Source organism: Grampus griseus (genome assembly GCF_964374135.1).
Source record: "Grampus griseus genome assembly, chromosome: 10".
In the NCBI taxonomy this organism is placed as follows: domain Eukaryota; kingdom Metazoa; phylum Chordata; class Mammalia; order Artiodactyla; family Delphinidae; genus Grampus; species Grampus griseus.
In genome coordinates this window covers 94,997,661-95,022,312 of record NC_139004.1, presented here as the reverse complement: position 1 = coordinate 95,022,312, position 24,652 = coordinate 94,997,661, and the positions used below count along the sequence as shown (strand labels likewise).

At 37.8% G+C, this 24,652-nt stretch overlaps 1 protein-coding gene across 2 annotated transcripts in view; it reads right to left on the bottom strand.

Moving 5' to 3' along the window:
* GRM7 (glutamate metabotropic receptor 7) overlaps positions 1-24,652 on the bottom strand; it is a gene marked incomplete at both ends in the record, with an annotated part of 839,503 nt that overhangs the window by 376,926 nt on the left and 437,925 nt on the right. For both annotated transcript variants that reach the window (XM_082664306.1, XM_082664305.1), the window contains one exon: positions 20,754-20,908. In XM_082664306.1, the coding sequence (XP_082520432.1) occupies positions 20,754-20,908 (155 nt within the window). The remainder of the gene's footprint in view (positions 1-20,753; positions 20,909-24,652) is intronic.

The window sequence follows — 24,652 nt, the reverse complement described above, 5'->3', positions numbered from 1 at the left end:
AATTCTCTGAGGTTAGAATAAATTAGAGCTCCAAAGGTCAGTGTCAGAGTAATTGACTTTTACCAAACTGGTATTTGATTTAAACTGGAGAGTGTTCAACTATGCACTGAAACAGGAAAAGAGAAATTTCTTCTACGATTTGTTGTGTAAACACAGAAAAAAATAGATATATATAACAGAGATCATAAATATCAAAAAACAATCTGTTTCCTAAGAAGGAAATTATGTGATTAATTACTCTACCTTAAGGACTTGTCAGAGGATAGTTTCTATACTCATTAAATTCACCAAATAACTGAACTCTCTACTTAACATATATTGCTATGTAAACACACAGATCATGAGGAAATTGACTTTATAGGTAGAACTACCAATAGAATTTTCATCTAAATGTAAAACCTGTTAGTTTCATCATTAATCTCAGGACCTCATGAAGTCTATAATACTTGTGAGACAACTCAGGCTTAGATCATAAATAATCTTTTCCAGTACAACGTGCATTATATTACCATATCTCTCTGTATTCTCTGACTTGCCCATGTTTTTCCATCCATGTGTATTGCTTTTCTTTGTGGCTTTTCTTTATGACTGCATCAAAAGCTCATCAAGGGGGCTCAATGACAGTGAGACATAAGATGAAGAAAAGAGTAGTAGGATACTTTGCTAAAATGGGACATTAGCTGAAAAATGAGCAAGAATATGGATTGACCCAGTAAGACATATTCTTCAAAATTAATAAAACAGGAATATTTGTTTCTTAATACAGTCTCTCTGCTTGAAGTAGGAAATATCAGGAATTACACTGTCAGAGTACCATAAAACAAACATTTATGATGTATCAATGCATAAACACTTTGTGGTGTATGAGTACACTGGACTATTACTCAGCAATAAAAACAAGCAACCGTCATTATATGCAACAGTAAAGACCCATTTCTAAAACATTATAGTGACGGAAAGAATTCAGACACACGAGTATGCAAACACACACGCAGAGTCTGATTCCATATGTACATGTGTGATTCTACGAAGTTCAGAAATAGGCAACATTGATCTACTGTCAGATGAGTAATTCTATTTATATTAAATGAAAGAGAAGACAAAATTAATCCCTTAATTAGTGATAGGAAATGGAACCAAGAGGATTTATCTGGCGTGATAGAAATGATTTTTGTTTTGATTTTTGTGGTGGTTACCTTCCTGTGTGTGTGTGTGTGTGTGTGTGTGTGTGTGTGTGTGTATAAAGTCATTCAGTGGTGCATTTAAGAGCTACATATTCTCATCTGTGCACATTACCCTCCAATAAAAATGTTCAAAAGGTTTAAAAAAGAAGCCAACAGGATACAAAAATAAATTAGTTTTTAAGTCAGGAAATGCAACTAAAGAACAGTGAGAACACAAGAAGGTTGTATTATAGGTGAGTTTAACTTATCTTGAGCTGTGATAAGTTAAGGGAGCTTACTGGCTTTTGTATAACATTTACTAGTAGCTTCAGGAAGGCTGGACCTAGATTCTTCCAAGTAGCAAGTCACTCTTCTGGAGCCTTTTGCTCCCCCATAGGCATTCTGGTTCTCTTAGGATAAATGCTGGTGTCCAAAGGCTCAGATTGGTCCACATGCCATCAGGAAAGCATGTTCAGGGTTGTTTACGATTTGGTTCCTGCCAATCTCTCCACCACTCAACCAAACTTCTTCACAACCTCCACCTCGTTCTAATATGTCAACATGCTGTTTGCTGCGTTCGGCTCTTTGCGAATTCTGTTCTCGCTGAAGGGAACACCTCAACCCCTTCTTAACTAGGTCACCTACTATTAGTTCTTTGAGGATTAACTCTTGTGTCACCCACTTTTGTCAGCTAATGCACTCTATTAGTGTTCATGCAAACCCCTATTCTCACAATTCCCCCTCTGACATTAATGAGGTAGGAGATAGATGGGCCCCTGGGCTGGACAGCTGGTGTGTGTTTGTCAAGTGGAGTAAAACGGAGGCTGTGTTTCCCCAGACACTCCAAGGACAAAGTTAGTGGCAAGAGCTGAGCTCTGCTGAAGAGGTAAGACGAGCACTCCTGAGGTCAAGGAAAATGTCCCTGACTGTACATGCACAGGAAGGCTCCTTGGGGGTCAAAAAGGAGGGGTGCTATCCCATAACAGGTGATGTCAGGCCTCCCACAGGCCTCTGCACTGGAATCCATCTTGGCGAAAAGACGCGCAGACAGATGGGGGCAGACCCTAGGGCAGGTGAGATGCGGGAAAAGAAATGAGATAATCGGCCACAGGTAAACAAAGACCCGGCAGAACTGTCCTATATAAATGATGTAACCGCCTCCTTACTGGGCTCCCCGTCATTAGAGAGGACACCCATACCCTTTCTCCCTGGGTGTGTATTTCTGCCTTGCTTCAGTCGTAGATAAACAAACTACTTCTCTGTGTGCTCTCCTACTTGCGCTGCATCTCTAATAATAAACTTTGCACCTGTTTTTACAGTTTTGCCTCCTTGAAACATTCTTGCTTTCAAACCGGGGCATGAGCCAGGGCCACTTGGCCTCTAGCCTCCAGCCCCTGGTGAGCTAGCAGCTAGGATTCCTGGTTTTCATCCAGGCTACCCAGGTTCAATTCCTGGGCAGGGAACTAAGATTTCTCTTCAAGACCGCTCACTGTGTCTCTCTGAGATCATTATGATGGTCTGATTTTTTTTATCTGATTCCCCAAATACACCAAGAGTACCTTTAATATGGGGGTGGTATCCTATCCCTTATCTCTAGAACTTATTAGGATTTCTGGGCTGTACTCAAATAAAGTGTGTTGAATTTATGTTAAGTAAGGGGCTTCGAAAACTCAAACATGTTGTCTTGTACCAAAACCTCCTCGAATCCAAAAGACAAACTGTTACTTTTGTCTAAAATGTAAATTTTAAGAAAAAATAGTTTTAGCAAAATTAAAGAGGATGGAGCATTAAGAGGTTAGGGAAGCAACTTTCTAAGTCAAGTGACAAATACTGTGAAAGACACCCTCTTTCACAACTGACTAAGAAAAGAAAAGAGTTTCTACTTAAAGTTGGAAGAAGGTCATTTTAACTTTAAAATTCTAATTAACCTAATAGCACACACCTAACATCTAGAACATACTGAACCTGAAAAAAAAGATTTCTAATTTTGAGGGGTTTTTCCCCTGCTGATCGAAGAAAGAAGAGATCATCAAACATCTAATTTTTGTTAAAGAACATTAAAGAAGCCCCTTCAACCTGCCACTTTTTATAAATGATTTTTCTTTCAGCCATCCTTTTGGCTAAGTTAATGGCCCTTTAAATTCTCACTTCAGCTTTGCTTTCACAGTCAGCTCTGCATTTAATCGTTTCAAGGGCCTCTCTCTTATTATTCACACTCAATCTAAACTAATGACATTTTTTAACTACTGTAGGTACAGTTCTTCACAGCCCACAGGTGAGTTTGTGGGCTCTTGGGATGACCCACTGCTGACAAAGAAAGAGGCCTTATTCTCAGTCTTTATCTAACTGCCTTCTTCCAGGTGACGGACCAAGTCAGGGCTCTTCTAAATGGTGAAAACATAAAAAATTCTTTCCTTTTTCTTGTGATAAGAATTTAAAAAATAGCTCTGAAAACAGAAAAACAGTATGTTTGGACCCATGAGTTTCAAGGATAGGGCTTTTCAAAGGGTTAAGGTATTTGTGATTTTCTTGCCCTCTACTCTCTGTTTGTATATTTCTTCCTTTCTCTCAGCTTCCGATTTTACACTTCACCTCTCCCTGGTTCCCTTTCCTGTTTTTCTCCTTCTTCAACTTCTCCTCTATGAATGTCATTGTTTTCTAACTGTACTATACATGAATAAAACCCAAATGGGTATTTTCAGCTTTTTCCATCTATTTTAATCCTGTCCTCGGAACTTTGCTATACTCGTGATTTCTTCTCCTTCTTCTTTCACCTATTCCTCTTGGCAAAAGCCTTGTTAGTTCTTTTTGCCTACTTTGCACACACACACACACACACACACACACACACATTTTTTTTTTTTGCAATAGATAATCAGAGAACGTGAGGGCTACAAAATTTCTCACTAATCATCTCATCCTTTCCATTCATTTTCTATATGAGAAAACTGGAGTGGAAATATTTTCCCATGCCTACTTAGCACTGTAGCTCAATGGTGGTGCAACATAAGAAGTGAGCTCAGTTATATTCATACCTAAATTCACTCTCTCTGTATCTAGCAATACAGTTGGCGGTGATTATATAACACACACACACACACACATATGCACGCACACACCCCACATATTTTCTATAAGCCAAAATATAGACAAGTACAAATGTATGAAACAAATGCCTAGAAGCAGACTGCATCATGTTGCAACGATAGTAAATACCTGCCTTCCTCTAAGGCTTTTACTCTATGTGTCATGACATGACCTCATATGCAAAATTGGCTTGATATTCTGGAGGATGGAATTATTATTTGTCCTATATATTGCCCCTCTTTTGCCATTTACAGTGGAATATCCTTTGAATATACTCAAAAGATCTGGGTGACCGTGTCCTCCTTCCTCGAGGTCTGTGGTATGAAAACTGGGAGAGGGTAGTAGTAATTCTAAGGGATGATATTTAACTATAGACTCACTCTTCCATTGCTCTCTTAAATGTACTTCAACCAGGCTTTTTCCAACCCCACTCCAATGTGACAACTGGTCAAAAAATCACCAATGAACTCCACACTGCCAAGTTAAATGGTCAATTCTCCATTACCTCTACCTGACTAAGCAATAACATTTTGATGATGCTGATAAAATACTTATACTCTGAAATATTTTCTTAACCTGGTTCCAAGAAACCAGGCTCATGTTGTTTTTATGTGATCTCACTGGTCAATCTACTTTCTCCTCTTCCCAGCCTCTTAATATTGGAATGTTAGAGCAATCAGTCTTTGGTTCCCTATTATTTTCTATATATCTTCTTTAAATGTCATCTCTACTTCAATGATTCCAGGAAAATAATTCTCTTTCCAAAAGCCTCTTAAAAGTTCCAGGCTCACATTCCCAACTGTCTACTTCACATCTCCACTTGGATGTCTAATAAATATTTCCAGCTCAACACATCCAAATTTGACATTGTTGTCTGTTCACACAAAAACTGCTCTAATTACTGTTTTCCCCATCAGCTAATGACAATTCCATCTCTCTAGTTGCTGAAGCAAAGAACTTTGCAATCATTCTTGACTTATCTTTCTTATGTCCAAAATCCTATTGGCTTTACTTTCAAATTAGATTTTAAATCCATACACTTCTCATTACCTTCATTGCTTCCTCCCAGTTTCATTCTACTATCATCTCTTCCGTGGTGTACTGTAACAGCATCAGAACCACTCTCCCAGACTCCATCCTTGTTCCCCTATATTCAACCGAAGAGCTAGTATTATCCTTTTTAACATGTTGGACAGATCAAGTTATTCTTGTGTTCAAATGCTGCAAAGATCTTCTACTTTACTCATAATAAATGGTAAAATCTTTATAACGGCCTTCAAGGTCCTGTGTGATCCCACCCTCCCATTCCTCCCATTATCTTTTGACTTTAGCTCCTTCTTGCTCACTCTGTTAGAGCCTCATCAGCTTCCTTCTTTCCCACATACACCAGGGATCTTCCTGCCCTAGGACACTTGTACTGCTTTCTATGCTCAGTATAATCTTCCCCCAGCTATATACTTTGTCCCTTCACTTCCTTGGATCATTTATCAAAAGTCGTCTTGTCAATGAAGCCTACCTTGACCACTCTATTTAAAACTGCAACATCCACCACCACTGCTGATGATGTCCCTCACCCTGCCCTACTTTTTCTTTTTCTTTATAGCACTTTTTTCTTTCTTTATAGCACTTGTGATGTCCACAAAACAACAGAACAGGCATCTCCAAACTCCTGTCTCTCAACAGAAATATTGAAAATAAGCAGAAATTGTCAAAACCAACTTTGCCAGAACTCTGGACAATGGTCAAAGATTTACAGTAATTAAGTGAATGCTGAATCAAGAAAAAGGCCAACTTGAAAACAGTAGAAAAGCTTTGCGGCATTTTTATTTTCTTTTTCCCACCCTACCCTATCTCAATGGCAGTCTTGAAGACCTGAAGACCACAGCCTGCATTCACAGGGGGAGACCCTAGTACTTGGTTCTCAGGACAAAGCAGAGTAGACTTTATTAGCAAAGTACTGTGTTTCTCTATCCCAACCTTTATGGGGACTACCTGAAGGACTGACACAACATACTTATCTCTGTTTTAACTAACGTGGGACTCATTGAGGGAGGGAAGAACATAGGCATTGTTCATAAACATTATAAGGTGAATGGAAAACCAATTGCCATCTAGAACAAAATATTATGGTGGAAACAAACAAAAGACAGCAGAAAGCCTTGGAGGAAAACCTGAAAAGAGTTTCTTTGGGAAATTAGGACATTCAGAAATGCCTGTGTATACTGGGGAATTTAGAAAGTCACACATATATCCAGGGCAGGATGGATGCTCAGAAAAATCATGAGAAGACCTGACCTTAAACTTTCATCTTTGACTAATCTCTAGGTTCAGCACAAGCAGGAAGTAAAGGCTAAGGCAGAATTACAAACAGCCTGGTTATGTGTGGAAGGAAGGCCCCAGAACAGAGACAATCCACAAAGACTGAGTGCTACATGTTAAATTAAGTCTCCCTCAAAATTCACATGTTGAAACCCAAAACCCCAGCATCTCAAATGTGACCTTATTCGAAATAGGTCATTACAAATGTAATTAGTAAAGTTAAGATGAAGTCTTTAGCGTGGACCCTTTCCAATATGAAAGGCATCCTCATAAAAGGGAAAATCAGAACAGAGAGACATACACACATAGGGAGATCATCATGTGAAGATGAAAGGGACCCAAGAAATACCAAGATTGCCAGCAAATCATCAGAAGGTAGGCAAGAGGCATGGAACAGATTTTCTTTCATAACCCTAACAAGGAATAACCCTGCCAACACCTTGAACTTGGACTTCTAGTCTTCAGAACTGTGAAACAATAAATTTCTGTTTTTTAAGCCACCCAGTCTATAGGACTTTGTCATGGCAGACCTAATAAATTAATCAGCTGTGAAAAGTATTCTTTTTGTTTTAGCTCCTGGCATTCAAGGAAATCTCTGTCAAAATACTAGCTGAATACAAGCTAACAGAGCAGGCAGTTCAGTGACCACACATGATAAGGAATACTGTCTTTAAGTTTGGAGAAGTCACTAAACAAACCAACAACTTCTGCCTTTGACAAGCAAGAACATCAAACCCTGGGAGAGATGGAGAATATGAGTTTCAGAGGTACCACATTATAATATTCAAATGCCCAGTTTTCAACAAAAGAATCACAAAGCATACAAAGAAATAGGTAGGTATAGTACATTCAAAGGGGGAAAATGACATAAACCATCCATTAGTATGCCCAGACATTGGACTTACTACAAAAAGATTTTGAGTCAATTGTCTTAAATATGCTCAAATATTTAAAGGAAATCATGAATAAAGAAAGAAAACTAGGAAGTGATGAATAAACAAAATGAGAGTATCCATAAAGAGATAAAATTTATACAATTTACCAACAGCTAACACTGTCTATTATTTACTTATTTATTAAGCCTATTAATAATTATCTCTCTCCCTCTGCTATACTTTAATCTCCACGAGGGAAAGAATTTTTGTTTTCTGGTTACCAGTACCTGGTCAGTGCCAGACAGTAGACAGCCAACATTTGTTAACTGATTGACAATAAATGATCTCTTCCACATCTAACAGCTCATTACCTATAATTCTGTGATATAAAGAAACATTAGGGCTTTCCTGGTGGCGCAGTGGTTGAGAGTCCGCCTGCCGACGCAGGGGACACGGGTTCATGCCCCGGTCTGGGAAGATCCCACATGCTGTTGAGCGGCTAGGCCTGTGGGCCATGGCCACTGAGCCTGCGCGTCCGGAGCCTGTGCTCCGCAACAGGAGAGGCCACAACAGTGAGAGGCCCGTGTACCGCAAAAAAAAAAATAAATAAATAAAATAAAATAAACATTAATGATGATGTGATGACAGTGAATAGAATTTTGGAGTGGGTAAAAGAAAGGGGGAGGTATATTTATAAAGCAAAAATTCCAGAATGTGATGACTCAGGGAGGAAAGTTGCTGGAGCTATAGTTAGAGGAACAGTATGTAACCTTGAGCACACATTACACACACAATCAGTTCTCAGCTGGGCAAAGAGCACATAAAAGTCATGATTTATTTTAAGCAAGGAATCAATGCAGTGTGGAATGTGCTAAGTGAATGGAATCCCAAAATAATATTATCAGTGTCATATTCCTCGGCCTAAAAAATGTTTTATTAAGACATTTTCACATTCTGCTTTTCAAATCAAAATTAAAATTAGGTTATCAATATTTATACATTTCTAATTTCAACACAGTAGGGTATCTGTTTGAAATATTACATCTCTCTCCTCTCTTTTTTAAAATAATGTTTTTGCCAATCAATGAACCATAGCTGTGCTGATTTCACAATTATAAAAGCATTCCCTAGCTTACATTTTTCTTCAAAGACAATCCTTGCATAAATATTTTCATAGAATTCCTAATTCCTATTCCTACATAGAATTCCTATGTATATAAAATGGCTTCATTTCATGATAAAATTTAACAAAATAACATTACGTATGTTATTACCTGGTTCTAACTGTAGGCATGTATAGTGAAGGCAACAATCGTTCTTGAAACTATCTGAATTTTTATTTTATTTTACCTTATAGTCTAAGTTTGTTAAAAAATTATGTATCTACAAAAAAATCTACAGCTAACATCATACTTAATGGTGAGAAACTGAAAGCTTTCCCTTACTAAGATAAACTACAAAGCAAGGATGTCCCCTCCCACTATACCTTTTCACTTTCATAAAGGAAGTCTTTGTTAATGCACTAAGGCAAGAAAAAGGAAATATAAGTTATATAGATTGGGAAGAAGACATAAAACTATCCTTATTATATCCTTAGGTATAAATCTAATACAATATGTACAAGATCTATATGAGAAAAACTACGAAACACTGATGAATGAAATCAAAGAAGAACTAAATAAATGTAGAAATACTCCATGTTCATGGAGAGGTAAACTTAATATTGTCAAGATGTCAGCTCTACCCAAACTGATCTATAGATTCAATGCAATCCCAATAAAAATCTCAGGAAATTATTTTATGGATACCAACAAACTGATTCTAAAGTTTACATGAAGAAGCAAAAGACTCACAATAGCTAACACAATATGGAAGGAGAAGAATGAAGGTGGAGGACTGATGCTACCCAACTTCAAGACTTACTATAAAGTGATAGTAATCAAGACAATGTGGGATCTGAGAAATAATAGACAAATAGGTCAATGGAACAGAAGAGAGCATCCAGAAATAGGCCCCCATAAATATAGTCAGCTGATCTTTGACAAAAGAGCAAAGGCAACACAATGGAGCAAAGACAGTCTCCTCAACAAATGGTGCTTTAACAACTAGACATCCACAGGAGAAAAATTTAGTTTAGACTCACACCTTACACGCTACACAAAAATTAACTGAAAATGGATCCTAAAACTAAATCTAAAACACAAAACTATAAAACTCCTAGAAGATAACGTAAGAGAAAATCTAGATGACCTTGGGTATGGTGACACCTTTTAAATACAACATCAAATATACCATCTATGAAAGAAACAAGCAGTACAGTTTGGAAAGGAAGTTCCCAATGAAATGTTTAACACAAATAGAGGCAGCCTCTGCTGTACTTTCTGCTTTCTGAGGAGGTTATAGGTCTTTTATTAATTATAGCATTGCTTAGAAATAATATTGTGGTTTAAGGCAATATTTCATTTCTTGGCATTTTCTCTCATTCCCCTAACAAAACTTTGTGAGGTGTGTGGAACATCCCAGGTAATCAAGGAAGACTAAAGTAGGGTATATTTAAATTGGAGCCAAAAACATTTTAGTTCAGTTCTTCAAAGCTTTGATCTCTGGTTTTAAGAAAAAATAAAGAAACTGTTTCTATCTTGAGTTAGAAAATGCATGAAATAACCAATTTTTTCATGCCAGGTCCAGAGCGCTTTTTGTCTTTTCTTACACGAATCACAGATTTAATTCAGGAACCAAGCTGTGCTATACACCCATTTGAAAATCATCACCAATAGTCAGAACCATTGGAGTCGGCTTTGAAAATCCACCCTTCATTATGCTCGCTCCCTAATGTTAATGATTATGTCAGAGATGAAAAGAACCTGGCCCATGATCCTTGCTGGCTATAAGTAGAGGATGCCCAGGACAGCCTACCCTCAGAGAAGTAGAGCATTTTGGAGGGCAAAGAGTGGGAGGCGATTTGGGCATTTTGTTTTGAGGACTTGTTCAGGGCTGGAGACAATGACTGGGGAATCCCTGTTAATGGGGCAACAGAAGAGAGGGGAATGCCAGGGGTCCCTTGACTCATCAGACAATACAGAAGAACTAAAAATGATAGAAGAGTTTTGGCTCAGGAGCTGGAGAAGTGCTGCCAAGTCTGGAAACACTCTGAGATCTCCCGTGAATGCTGGGCAGACAACAGGGCCAGGGGTGACCTTTCCCGGGCACGGTTCCTATCATCATCTAATTGAAAGTGGGGGAAAATGACCCCCTGGGCTAGCAAACACTGAGGACTTGTTTTCTACAAATGGAAAATAAATACAGATAGAAGCTAAAAGAAGATGAACATGACTTTCACAGGGGCAATGCACTTGCTAGCCCTTTGGCCTAAGGCAATTTGTCGTTAATTGTTCATGCAGATACACAGAAGAGAAGCCAAAAATGTATGTGTTTGCCAAATGTGTTCAAAATACGATCGAAAGGAAAAAAGACATGTTGATTATTGATTGGGTTTTTCTTATTTACATTACAAGGTACAGCATTGCACAACCCAGGCAAAGACAGAGGGATGTAGCAGTATTATGACTATTTGGATGATGTCCACCCCAGTAGCATCCAGTATGGAACAACCACCAAAAAGGAAAAGAAAAGGAAAAAAACACAGGAGAGGAAAACTTAATTGCTCATACAGAATACATTCTGTAGTTTCATTTGAGATATTTCATAGCTTTGTTCAGAAAACTTGGTGCGATGGAATGCATTTCCTTTTTCACTTCCTTAGGAGTGTGGCACTATAAACGCACAGCCACAATGCTGTGGTCTCATCCTAAACATCAGTGAACTAACCTTGGCTGCTCTTTTTATCAATGCAGAAGACAATATGGCTAGATAGAAGCCACGCCATTTCTAAACAGTCACGTGAAAAGCCTCATGTTCTCTCTGGGGAGGAATGGAGAGCTTGGCATGAAGAGTTGCAGTTCTGTCACATTTCAATAGTACTTTCATTGCTAATACCATTTCTCCTCCATCTCATTTTTGAGACCACTTTTTTCTTGGCAGATTCAGGATGCTGTTTTGTGTCTAATTTAATAACTTTGTGTATCCCTATATATACATGAAGAAGTATTTTGTTTCAAGAATTTATAAAATTTTTGAAGTACTTAGTAATTTCCTAAAATATCTTGAAGCTGGAGGAAGAAACCATGGAGTTACTAACATGCCTATGATGTACCTACTGCTTAGGAAGAGAGGACCTCAGAAGAGACCCTGTAATCTGTTGCTTTGCTTTGACACCCACCCAGATCTTACACTTCACCCCTCCACAGAGTCATCTGAGTGAGCTTTCTAAATCCCTCTTATCACATCCCATTTTCATACTCAGATGCTGCCTGAAATACAAATTTCTAAGTGTAGTTTCTAAGACCCTTCATGATCCAACTCTGGTCCACTTATCATCCATATTTTTTGCCGTATCTTTATGTTTCCTGTAATTCCTCCATCCATCTAGGCATCCAACCACTTAAAAACATGTTTGATCACCTGCCATATCCAGGCCAAGTTCAAGGTGCTGGTGGTACGATGACGCATAATGGATAGGTTTCCACATAGGGACAAGTAAAGAGATGTCATAATGGTATGGAGTATGTAGGGTGCAACAGAAGCAACAGAAGGAGCCCCTAACCAGACGTGGATGGGGTGCAATGGTTGCAGATGGCTTCCAAGGAAAATTAATATCTAAGCAGAGACCCAAAGAATAGAAGGGAGTTAATCAGGCAAATAGCACAGTGACCACTACTCTAGGAGAGGGAAGAGTTTTCCCAATGAATGGGAAACTTTTTAAAGAACAGGAAGGGGGAAACCATGGAACCAGAGAGTTGGCACCACACGCAACACCTCTGGCTGCATCTCTGTCTTCTGTCAGGAGCATTTGCAAAAACAACATTTAGAGAGACCTTCAAGATGGTAGAGGAGTAAGACGTGGAGATCACCTTCCTCCCCACAAATACATCAGAAATACATCTACATGTGAAACAACTCCTACAGAACACCTACTGAATGCTGTCAGAAGACTCAGGCTTTCCAAAAGGTGAGAAACTCCGCATGCACCTGGCCGTGTGGCTAAAAGGGTCCTGGTGCTCAGGCGGGGTGTCAGGCCTGTGCCTCTGAGGTGGGAGACCTGAGTTCAGGACATTGGTCCACGAGAGACCTCCCGGCTCCACATAATAACAAACAGCAAAAGATCTCCCAGAGATCTCTATCTCAACGCTAAGACCCAGCTCCACTCAACAACAAGCAAGCTACAGTGCTGGACACCCTATGCCAAACAACTCTCAAAACAGGAACACAAACCCACCCATTTGCAAAGAGGCTGCCTAAAATCATAATAAGGTAGCAGACACCCCAAAACACACCAATGGACGTGGTCCTGCCCACCAGAAAACAAGATCCAGCCTCATCCACCAGAACACAGGCACCAGTCCCCTCCACCAGGAAGCCTACACAACCCACTGAACCAACCTTTTGGCAGACATCAAAAACAACAGGAACTATGAACCTGCAGCCTGTAAAATGGAGACCCCTTAACACCGTAAGTTAAGGAAAATGAGAAGACAGAAAAACACACAGGAGATGAAGGAGCAAAGTAAAAACCCACCAGACCAAACAAATGAAGAGGAAATAGGCAGTCTACCTGAAAAAGAATTCAGAGTAATGATAGTAAAGATGATCCAAAATCTTGGAAATAGAATGGCAAAAATACAAAAAAACGTCTAACAAGGACCTAGAAGAACTAAACAGCAAACAAACAATGATGAATAACACAATAAATGAAATTAAACATTCTCTAGAAGGAGTCAATAGCAGAATACCTGAGGCAGAAGAATGGATAAGTGACCTCAAAGATAACATAGTAGAAATAACTAAAGCAGAGCAGAATAAAGAAAAGAATGAAAAGAATTGAGGACAGTCTCAGAGACCTCTGGGACAACATTAAACGCACCAACATTTGAATTATAGGGGTCTGAGAAGAAGAAGAGGAAAAAAAGGGACTGAGAAAGTATTTCAAGAGATTATAGTTGAAAACTTCCCTAATATGGGAAAGGAAATACTCAATCAAGTCCAGGAAGAGCAGAGAGTCCCATACAGGATAAATCCAAGGAGAAACATGCCAACACACATACTAGTCAAACTATCAAAAATTAAATACAGGGCTTCTCTGGTGGCGAGGTGGTTGAGAGTCTGCCTGCCGATGCAGGGGACGCGGGTTCATGCCCTGGTCCAGGATGATCCCACATGGTGGGGAGTGGCTGGGCCCGTGAGCCATGGCCGCTGAGCCTGCGCATCCAGAGCCTGTGCTCTGCAATGAGAGAGGCCACAACAGTGAGAGGCCCGTGTACCACACACACAAAAAAAAAACTAAATACAAAGAAAAAAATATTAAAAGCAGCAAGGGAAAAACAACAAATAACATACAAAGGAATCCCCATAAGGTTAACAGCTGATCTTTCAGCAGAAACTCTGCAAGCCAGAAGGCAGTGGCAGGACATATTTAAAGTGATGAAAGGGGAAAACCTACAACCAAGATGACCCTACTGAGCAAGAATCTCATGTAGATTCAATGGAGAAATTATAACCTTTACAGACAAGCAGAAGCTATGAGAATTCAGCACCACCAAACCAGCTCTACAACAAATGCTAACGGAACTTCTCTAGGCAAGAAACACAAGAGAAGGAAAAGACCTACAATAACAAACCAAACAATTAAGAAAATGGTAACAGGAACATACCTATCGATAACTACCTTAAATGTAAATGGATTAAATGCTCCAACCAAAAGACACAGACTGGCTGAATGGATACAAAAATAAGACCCATATATATGCTGTCTACAAGAGACCCAATTCAGACCTAAGGACACATACAGACTGAAGGTGAGGGGATGGAAAAAGATATTCCATGCAAATGGAAATCAAAAGAAAGCTGGAGTAGCAATTCTCATATCAGACAAAATAGACGTTAAAATAAAGATTATTACAAGAGACAAAGAAGGACACTATACAATGATCAAGGGATCAATCCAAGAAGAAGATACAATTGTAAATATTTATGCACCCAACATAGGAGCACTTCCATACATAAGGCAAATAAAAGGGGAAATTGACAGTAACACAATCATAGTAGGGGACTATAACACCCCATTTTCACCAATGGACGGATCAACCAAATGCAAATAAATGAGGAAACACAAGTTTTAAATGACACATTAAACAAGACAGACTTTATTGATATTTATAGGACTTTCCATCCAAAAACAACAGAATACGCTTTCTTCTCAAGTGCTCATTGAATATTCTGCAGGATAGATCATATCTTGGGTACCAAATCAAGCTTTGGTAAATTTAAGAAAATTGAAATCATATCAAGTATGTTTTCCACGCACAAAGCTATGAGACTAGGTATCAATTGCAGGAAAAAATGTGCAAAAAATACAAACACATGCACGCTAAACAATACAATACTAAATAACCAAGAGAACACTGAAGAAATCAAAGAGGACATAAAAAAATACCTAGAAACAAATGACAATGAAATCAGGATGACCCAAAACCTATGGGATGCAGCAAAAGCAGTTCTAAGAGGGAAGTTTCTATCAATACAATCCTACCTCAAGAAACAAGAAACATCTCAAATAAACAACCTAACCTTACACCTAATGCAATTAGAAAAAGAAGAACAAAAAACTGCAAAGTTAGCAGAAGAAATCATAAAGATCAGATCAGAAATAAATGAAAAAGAAATGAAGGAAACAACAGCAAAGATCAGTAAAACTAAAAGCTGGTTCTTGGAGAAGATAAAGTTGATAAAGCATTAGCAAGGCTCATAAAGAAAAAAAGGAAAAAGACTCAAATCAATAGAATTAGAAATGAAAAAGGAGAAGTAACAACTGACACAGCAGAAATACAAAGGATCATGAGAGATTACTACAAGCAACTATATGCCAATAAAATGGACAACCTGGAAGACATGGACAAATTCTTGCAAAAGCACAACCTTCCGAAAATGAACCAGGAAGAAATAGAAGATATAAACAGACCAATCACAAGCACTGAAATTAAAACAGTGATTAAAAATCTTCCAACAAACAAAAGCCCAGGACCAGATGGCTTCACAAGTGAATTCTATCAAACATTTAGGGAAGAGCTAACACCTATACTTCTCAAACTCTTCCAGTATATAGCAGAGGGAAGAACACTCCCAAACTCATTCTACGAGGCCACAATCACCCTGATACCAAAACCAGACAAAGATGTCACAGAAATAGAAAACTACAGGGCAATATCACTGATGAACATAGATGCAAAAATCCTCAACAAAATACTAGCAAACAGAATCCAGTAGCACATTAAAAGGATCATACACCATGATGAAGTGGAGTTTATCCCAGGAATGCAAGGATACTTCAATATACGCAAATCAATCAATGATATACACCATATTAACAAAATGAAGGAGAAAAACCATATGATCATCTCAATAGATGAAGAAAAAGTTTCTGACAACATTCAACACGCATTTATGATAAAAACCTTCTAGAAAGTAAGCACAGAGGGAACTTACCTCAACATAATAAAGGTCACATAGGACAAACCACAGCCAACATCATTCTCAACGGTGAACAACTGAAAACATTTCCTCTAAGATCAGGAACATGACAAGGTTGTCCACTCTCACCACTATTATTCAACATAGCTTGGAAGTCTTAGCCACAGCAATCAGAGAAGAAAGAGAAATAAAAGGAATCCAAATCGGAAAAGAAGTAAAGGTGTCACTGTTTGCAGATGACATGATACTATACATAGAGAACCCTAAAGATACTACTGGAAAACTACTAGATCTAATCAATGAATTTGGTAAAGTAGCAGGATACAAAATGAATGCACAGAAATCTCTTGCATTCCTATACACTAATAATGAAAAGTCTGAAACAGAAATTAAGGAAACACTTCCATTTACCATTGCAACAAAAAGAATAAAATACCTAAGAATAAACCTACCTATATAGACAAAAGACCTGTATGCAGAAAACTACAAGACACTGATGAAAGAAACTAAAGATGATACAAACAGATGGAGAGATATACCATGTTCATGAAATGGAAGAGTCAACAGTGTGAAAATGACTACACGACCCAAAGCAATCTACAGATTCCATGCAATCCCTATCAAACTACCACTGGCATTTTTCACAGAACTAGAACAAAAAAATTCACAATATATATATGGAAACACAAAAGACCCCGAATAGTCAAAGCAATCTTGACAAAGAAAAATGGAGCTGGGGGAAACAGGCTCCCGGACTTCAGACTATACTACAAAGCTACAGTAATCAAGAGAGTATGGTACTGGGACAAAAACAGAACTACAGATCAATGGAACAGGCTAGAAAGCCCAGAGAGAAACCCACGCACATATCATCACCTTATCTTTGATAAAAGAGGCAAGAATATACAATGGAGAAAAGACAGCCTTGGTGTGGTGCTGGGAAAACTGGACAGTTGCATTTAAAAGAGTGAAATTAGAACACTCCCTAACACTATACACAAAAATAAACTCAAAATGGATTAAAGACCTAAATATAAGCCCAGACACTATAAAACTCTTAGAGGAAAACATAGGCAGAACTGTCTATGAAATAAATCACAGCAAGGTCCTTTTTGACCCACCTCCTAGAGAAATGGAAATAAAAACAAAATAAACAAATGGGACCTAATGTAACTTAAAAGCTTTTGCACAGCAGAGGAAAACACAAACAAGATGAAAAGAACCCTCAGTATGGGAGAAAGTATTTGCAAATGAAGCAACTGACAAAGGATTAATCTCCAAAATTTATAAGCAGCTCGTGCAGCTCAATATCATAAAAATAAACAACCCAATCCAAAAATGGGCAGAAGACCTAAACAGACATTTCTCCAAAGGAGATATCCAGATTGCCAACAAACACATGAAAGATGCTCAACATCACTAATCATTAGAGAAGTGCAAATCAAAACTACCTTGAGGTATCACCTCACTCCAGTCCGAATGGCCATCATCAAAAAACCAACAAACAATAAATGCTGGAGAGGGTGTGGAGAAAAGGGAACCCTCTTGCACTGTTGGTGGGAATGTAAATTGATACAGCCACTATGGAGAACAGTATGGAGGTTCCTTAAAAAGCTAAAAATAGAACTACCATACGACCCAGCAATCCCACTACTGGGCGTATACCCTGAGAAAACCATAATTCAAAAAGAGACATGTACCCCAATGTTCATTGCAGCTCTATTTACAATAGCCAGGACATGGAAGCAACCTAAGTGTCCATCGACAGATGAATGGATAAAGAAGATGTGGCGCTTATATACAATGGAATATTACTCAGCCATAAAAGAAACAAAATTGAGTTATTTGTAGTGAGGTGGATGGACTCTGTCATACAGAGTGAAGTAAGTCACAAAGAGTAAAAGAAATACCATATGCTAACACATATATATGGAATGTAAAAAAAAAAAAGGTTCTGAAGAATATGGGGGCAGGACAGGAATAAAGATGCAGACAGAGAGAACGGACTTGAGGACACAGGGAGGGGGAAGGGTAAGCTGGGACGAAGTGAGAGAGTGGCATGGACATATATACACTACCAAATGTAAAACAGATAGCTAGTGGGAAGCAGCTGCATCGCACAGGGAGATCACCTCGGTGTTTTGTGACCACATAGAGGGGTGGGATAGGGAGGGTGGGAGGGAGACGTAACACGGAGGGGATATGGGGATATATGTATATGTATAGTGATTCACTTTGTTATAAAGCAGAAACTAACACACCATTGCAAATCAATTATACTCCAATAAAGATGTTAAAAACAAAATGTAAAGAAAAAAAGAACTGGAAGGATTTAAGGATGGCTACAATGAAGGACTGGGCTGCAGAATGAATTATTTAAAGTTATCCCAATATGCCCTGCTCCTTCACTCCTCTGCTCCCACCTCCTGGGTTTGGAGTAGAGGAGTTTCTTCGCATTATGTGATGAGCTTTAGTGCATCACTTCCTGTTTTACGTCCTCTCAGGCATCTTTCCGCAACCACAGCACCACCACCCTAGACAAGCTTGCATTTTATCTTACCCCACACCATCTATCCATGTATTCCGCACTGTGCCTGCAGTGTTTCTCATGTTACATAGTCATCAACTATTTTCTGATACATTTACTGAGCTCCGTATGCTTTGAGGATGGGATTTTTGTCCTCTTCTTATTTTTCCAACTCAGCACAGAGCAAAGCACACAGTAGATAGTTAAGTTTTTAGTGAAAAGGAGTGGAAAGAGTTAAAATAGCTTTTATTCTTGTAGCTCATCTGCAGATGTACTGGGTTGGGTAGGAAGATAGGCAATCTTCTCCGGACATATATTTGGGAATGAAATTAATTCAAAGCCTCTCAATGAACACATGGGTGACTCATGGGATCTTTATCTCCCTGAGATAACATAGAAAGGAAACAGTGACAGAATCACAACCTGGCTTTTTTAAAAAGGCCCACAGAGAACATGCAGCATTCTGGGGAGAATAATTACTTAGATTGGAGTAGAGACAGAATAGAAAGAAAGGCAAATATTTGATTCTTTGTGAGTGAGAGGATGGGGTTCTTTTTAACGTGCAAAGCTTGTTTTATGGAATCTTTGGAGACCTTGCCCATCCGAAAAGGAAGACAAAGCAGGATACCAGCGGAGGAGTTGTTTTTCTTTACAGTGTCTTCTTTTAGCGATAACTATTCAAATTAAAGGAGAACATAAATTGTAATCAGCAACTTTTGTTAGATCAGAAAGATGCCAATAAACGCCCTCTCCTCCTTCTACCTCTCAAAGAATCTTTGCAGCAGCAAGGAAGGCAAAGGAAAAGAAAAGGGACAGCAATTTCAGAAGGTAAGAGAAAGAGAAAAAGAAAGCAAGAACAAAAGAGCCCCAGGAAGGCAAGGTGATGTTGGTGCCTGAGCTGGACCATACAGTGTATGATCTTGGGGGTCAGAAGAGACCTCAAGAGGTAATGGGGGAAAAGAATCCCTATAGTTGCTGGAGAGGGTGTGGAGAAAAGGGAACACTCATGCACTGCTGGTTGGAATGTGAATTGGTACAGCCACTATGGAGAACAGTATGGAGGTTCCTTAAAAAACTACAAATAGAACTACCGTACGACTCAGCAATCCCACTACTGGGCATATATCCTGAGAAAACCATAATTCAAAAAGAGTCATGTACCAAAATGTTCATTGCAGCTCTATTTACAATAGCCCGGAAATGGAAACAACCTAAGTGTCCATCATCGGATGAATGGATAAAGAAGATGTGGCACATATATACAATGGAATATTACTCAGTCATAAAAAGAAACGAAATTGAGTTATTTGTAGTGAGGTGGATGGATTTGTAGTGTAGTGAGGTGGTGTCTGTCACACAGTGAAGTAAGTCAGAAAGAGAAAAACAAATACCATATGCTAACACATATATCTGGAATTTAAGAAAAAAAAATGTCATGAAGAACCTAGGGGTAAGACAGGAATAAAGACGCAGACCTACTAGAGAATGGACTTGAGGATATGGGGAGGGGGAAGGGTAAGCTGTGACAAAGTGAGAGAGTGGCATGGACATATATACACTACCAAACGTAAGGTAGATAGCTAGTGGGAAGTAGCCGCATCGCACAGGGAGATCAGCTTGGTGCTTTGTGACTGCCTGGAGGGGTGGGATAGGGAGGGTAGGAGCGAGGGAGATGCAAGAGGGAAGAGATATGGGAACATATGTATATGTATAACTGATTCACTTTGTTATAAAGCAAAAACTAACATACCATTGTAAAGCAATTATACTCCAATAAAGATGTAAAAAAAAAAAAAAAAAAGAATCCCTATAGTTATCCTGCTACGGAAATAATGGAGAAATTACAAAGGGAAAATACTCTTAGAAAATGCAGCTCGCTTATATACACTTTTATTGTGTTATTATTTCACTTCTTATTAAGGGTAATGATCTCTCAGAAAGCTCTTGCAGCACAATAAAACAAAGGATATATGCTAATTGGGATATTATTATGAAAATAACATGATCTTTTCAAAAGAACACTATCAACTAAAAGAATAGACCAGATATAGGGCCTCATTTGTATTTCATGGCTGCAAGTTTGAAACTATCCTGCATAAATTATGTAAAAAACCCAACCCACAAAGAGACACACGTTTAGCCACCCTACACAGCACCAACCATTCTCTTATAGTATCATGCTACTGAGAAAACTCATACCTTCCACAGTTGCTCGCTTGGGCTGAATGGTGATGGCTCCTTCTGCAATATCTTCATGCTGGTGCAGTGGGTTTATTTTGGATCCCCAACTGTCTGATCCCACCCAAAGGAAATGGCCTACTTGGTCAGCTCTTTTGGCTGCTGCAAGGATCTGCCTGTGGAGAGGAACATTAAAAATATATCTTAATGATAAAGAGCAGCTATTGAACACATACATATTAGGAATCAAGCAGAAGAAAAGCAAGTTAATATTTCTCAAAAAGTAAGTGATCAATAGTAAGAAAAAGGATTTACATCCTTAATATATAAAGAGTTTTTGTAAACCAATAAGACAAGTAATCAAAGTAGCTTGAGGTAAATAGGCAGAGTATTAAAAATCAAAAGACAAAAGGAGTAATATAAATAACCAGTAAGCTGGTTATTCACATACATTAAAAAGGCAGAAAATGTGAATTAGAACACAATATTTAACTTTGGCCAAAACGTTCGTTTGGTTTTATTCTGTGTTGTGAGTTTTGGCATGAGGCTGGAGACGTGAGCACTCCCATTCGCTGCTGGTAGTACGTATCTTTTCTGGAAAGCAATGTATCAGTCTAAATGAAGCATCTTGAATTATTTATAAAAATGAACAGAAATTCACATTAAGCTTGGAACATGTACAGCTCATGTTTATAAATGAAAATAGTATACAAATAACAAGGGCAATAAGGGCAAATAAAAAAAGGGAAACTCATTCTTCATGAAATTAATACAATAATATTTTTGGAAGAACAGGGGATGGATAAGAGGTAACTACATTTGTGCAACAGAAACTACTTTGGTGGGTAATAACAGCAGTGGTTGTTGGTTTGCCTCTCAGGACTTGCAGATACCAGGTACCACAGATGTACATGGTTCAATACAATATGACTGGTTGAAAAACTGTATATGAAATTGCAAAAACCAAAGGTCTCCTTCTCTTTCATCTGGGCAGCATATGGAATGGTAATTTTCCAATAAAATCCTAAGGAATAGGTTCTGATACTGTGAACACCCAAACGTAGAAGGTGGTAGATGTGAGGTGGTGAGTTAAACATGACGGTGGTCGGAGTGAGGGAAGAAGTTAAATTACCATTAAGAAATGAAATGGTAAGACCCTCTAGGAAATCTTCACCTGGCTTACAGAATTCTAGAAACCAAAGGTGTGTTTTCCCAGGCAGAAAACAGCTTATCTGGAAAAATCTGAACCACCCCAGGAAAAAGATTGTAGATACTGACACAGAGTTATTCTCTCATGGAATGGCCACTGGGATGCCTGACCAGTCCACCCAGAGCCCTGTCAGTTGACAAATTCTGCCCATGTACATAGAACTCTCTGTGTCTTACTCCAATGGAAACTGCCGGAAATGATGCATCATTGTGGAAAATTCCCAAGGTTAAATAGAAACCAAATAAATTAACAAGGGAAAGGAAATTGGTGTGGAGTGAGGCAGAGAAAATATACCAAAAAAACAAACAAAAAAGAAACAAAAAGAAGCAAGTGCAGTTAAATGAGAATTATCATCTCTATTACCAAGAATGAGATAGAAACAACAATAAGAAATAACCCTTAGTTATTAAAAATATGAAACTAAAATTAAGTTAGAAGAGATAAAGAAGAAAGTGAAGAAACATTTTCAGAAAGCAAAACGACAACAAAAAGGTATAACATACACAAGAAAAGATAAGTGTCTTAAAGAATAAACCCAGGAAGACTTACATCCAACTAATAGCATTTCCAGAACAAATGTAAAGAGAAATTAAAGTTTTAAATATCTTTTTAATGAAAAAAAACCTGCAAGGAATTGAAAGTATGAATTTCCAAATTAAAAGAGACTCATCCAGCAATCTAATGGGGGGAAATAAAGCATGTCACAGAATTAAGAATTCTGGAAAAAGTGAGAATAAAGCTTTCAAGAGAAAACTGGGACCTCTGGAGAGTAATAAGAAGCAGAATATTACCAACCTCTCAAGAGAAGGGGAAAAAAAAAACAGGATGACAGATGATGAAGTAATGCCTTCCAAATTTTGAGAAAAAACATTCATAATCTAGAATTCTAATATTTAACACACACAGAATCTCTATACAAATAGAACTGGCATCTATAAAGGTAGAAAGACAGACAGATAGACGGAAAGACAGATAGATAGATAGACAGATATCCAAGGGATCTTAAAGATTTTCCTATGCAAACTTAGAATCTCAAATGCCTTGCAAGTTTCAAGTTTTGTAATTCATTAGTCACCATAGATACTTGCTATAAATCATTTACGTGCCAGGTATGATGTGTTTAAAAATAAATATGAAACCACACCTTACATTTCCAACTAGTAATTAAGTGTGGAGGCAGGATGAGAATATTTTGAGGCATGAAACACACAGAAAAGTTTTTCTTTAATTTTTCCTTTACTAGAAAATCATTGGAGGGTACACTTCAGCAAAAAAAGAAAATAAATGATGAATAAAAATGAAAGAGAGAGAGAGAGAAAGAAAAAGAAAATCTTAAAATAATAGAGACCAGTCTAGTTTAAAACAGAAAGATAGAGCTTTCAGGAGGGAAGTGTCCGAAAAAGTAATGGAACTCGCAGATTATTTTATATATATGAACATATGGGAAAAGTGATAGGCCTAGGACATTAATAATAAAATATTAAAGATAACTATGCAAGTAAAAAAACTGTCATATTAACTCCAGGAAAAACAAAAAGTTTTTTCCCCCAAAATCATATCACAGAAAAAATACTTGATGCTGTAGTATATAATATTTATACAATCATAATAATGTCAACTCTGAGTTTTACTAAATGAAAATCTGATAGAACACTGTTGGGAAGATAAAGGAGGTGTAAATGAGCCAAATTCTACCTCACATAAGAGGAATTGATAGATAATCTTTTAAAGTAATAGTTCCAAAATTGCAGTATAAGCACATTAGGCAGGTAAAAGCAGTAGAATTCGCTTAAAGAAATATAATAATTGCTCAAGGAGAACAAAACCAGAGAGTATGGTGGGATGGGACAGGAGACCAATGTTTTGCATCAAAAATGTTTTAGTCATATTTTGTTTTTTTAAAAAATTATGTGCCTTTATTATTTTCACAAAAATAAAACACAATCGTTTATACTTTATCCATAGAGATACCATTTCTATTGATACTAATCTATCCAAAGGATATGATTACTGATGCTGTGAAAATCGTATGTTCATTACTGGAGGTAACCTAAATGCAGAGCAATGAGGGACTGGTTAAAGAAATGATAGTGCATCCAAAGGATGGATTAGAGACCAATTAAAATTATACATAGTTTGATTTCTGCACGGTATTGTTAAGAAAAAAAAAGTCAAATTAAAAAAACTGAAAAAGATTATTCAGTTCTTACATAATGAAGGCTGGCCCCACATATATGAATATATGCGTACTTAAAAGTATAGAGTTGTATGACAGCACAGAAAAATAAGGATAATATACAATTTGTTGCTAATAACAGTTCATTGAGAAAGTGCTGATGAGGTTTGAAGAGCATGAAAAGGATGGGGAGAAGCCAACTATAACAAGGTAAGAAAGACAAAACTGATATAAATACAAAAAGTAAATATTCACTTTAATATGTTTACATAAAAGTGTGGGTTAATTTATTAAGAGAAATAAGATTGAACCATTTAAACATATTATGGTATGAGATGTGAACTGCAAAAAGTAGAATATCAAATTCTATGCGATCCTGATTCTGTTGGGGAAAACTTACTTACATTTAGAATAAAATAATTGCAAATGTTAAACCAGAATTTTATTAGTGGTTATCTCTGAGTGTTGGGATAGCAAGTTTTATAGGGGATTACTTGCGATCCTGATTTGTGATTATTCTCTCTAACCTTTAAT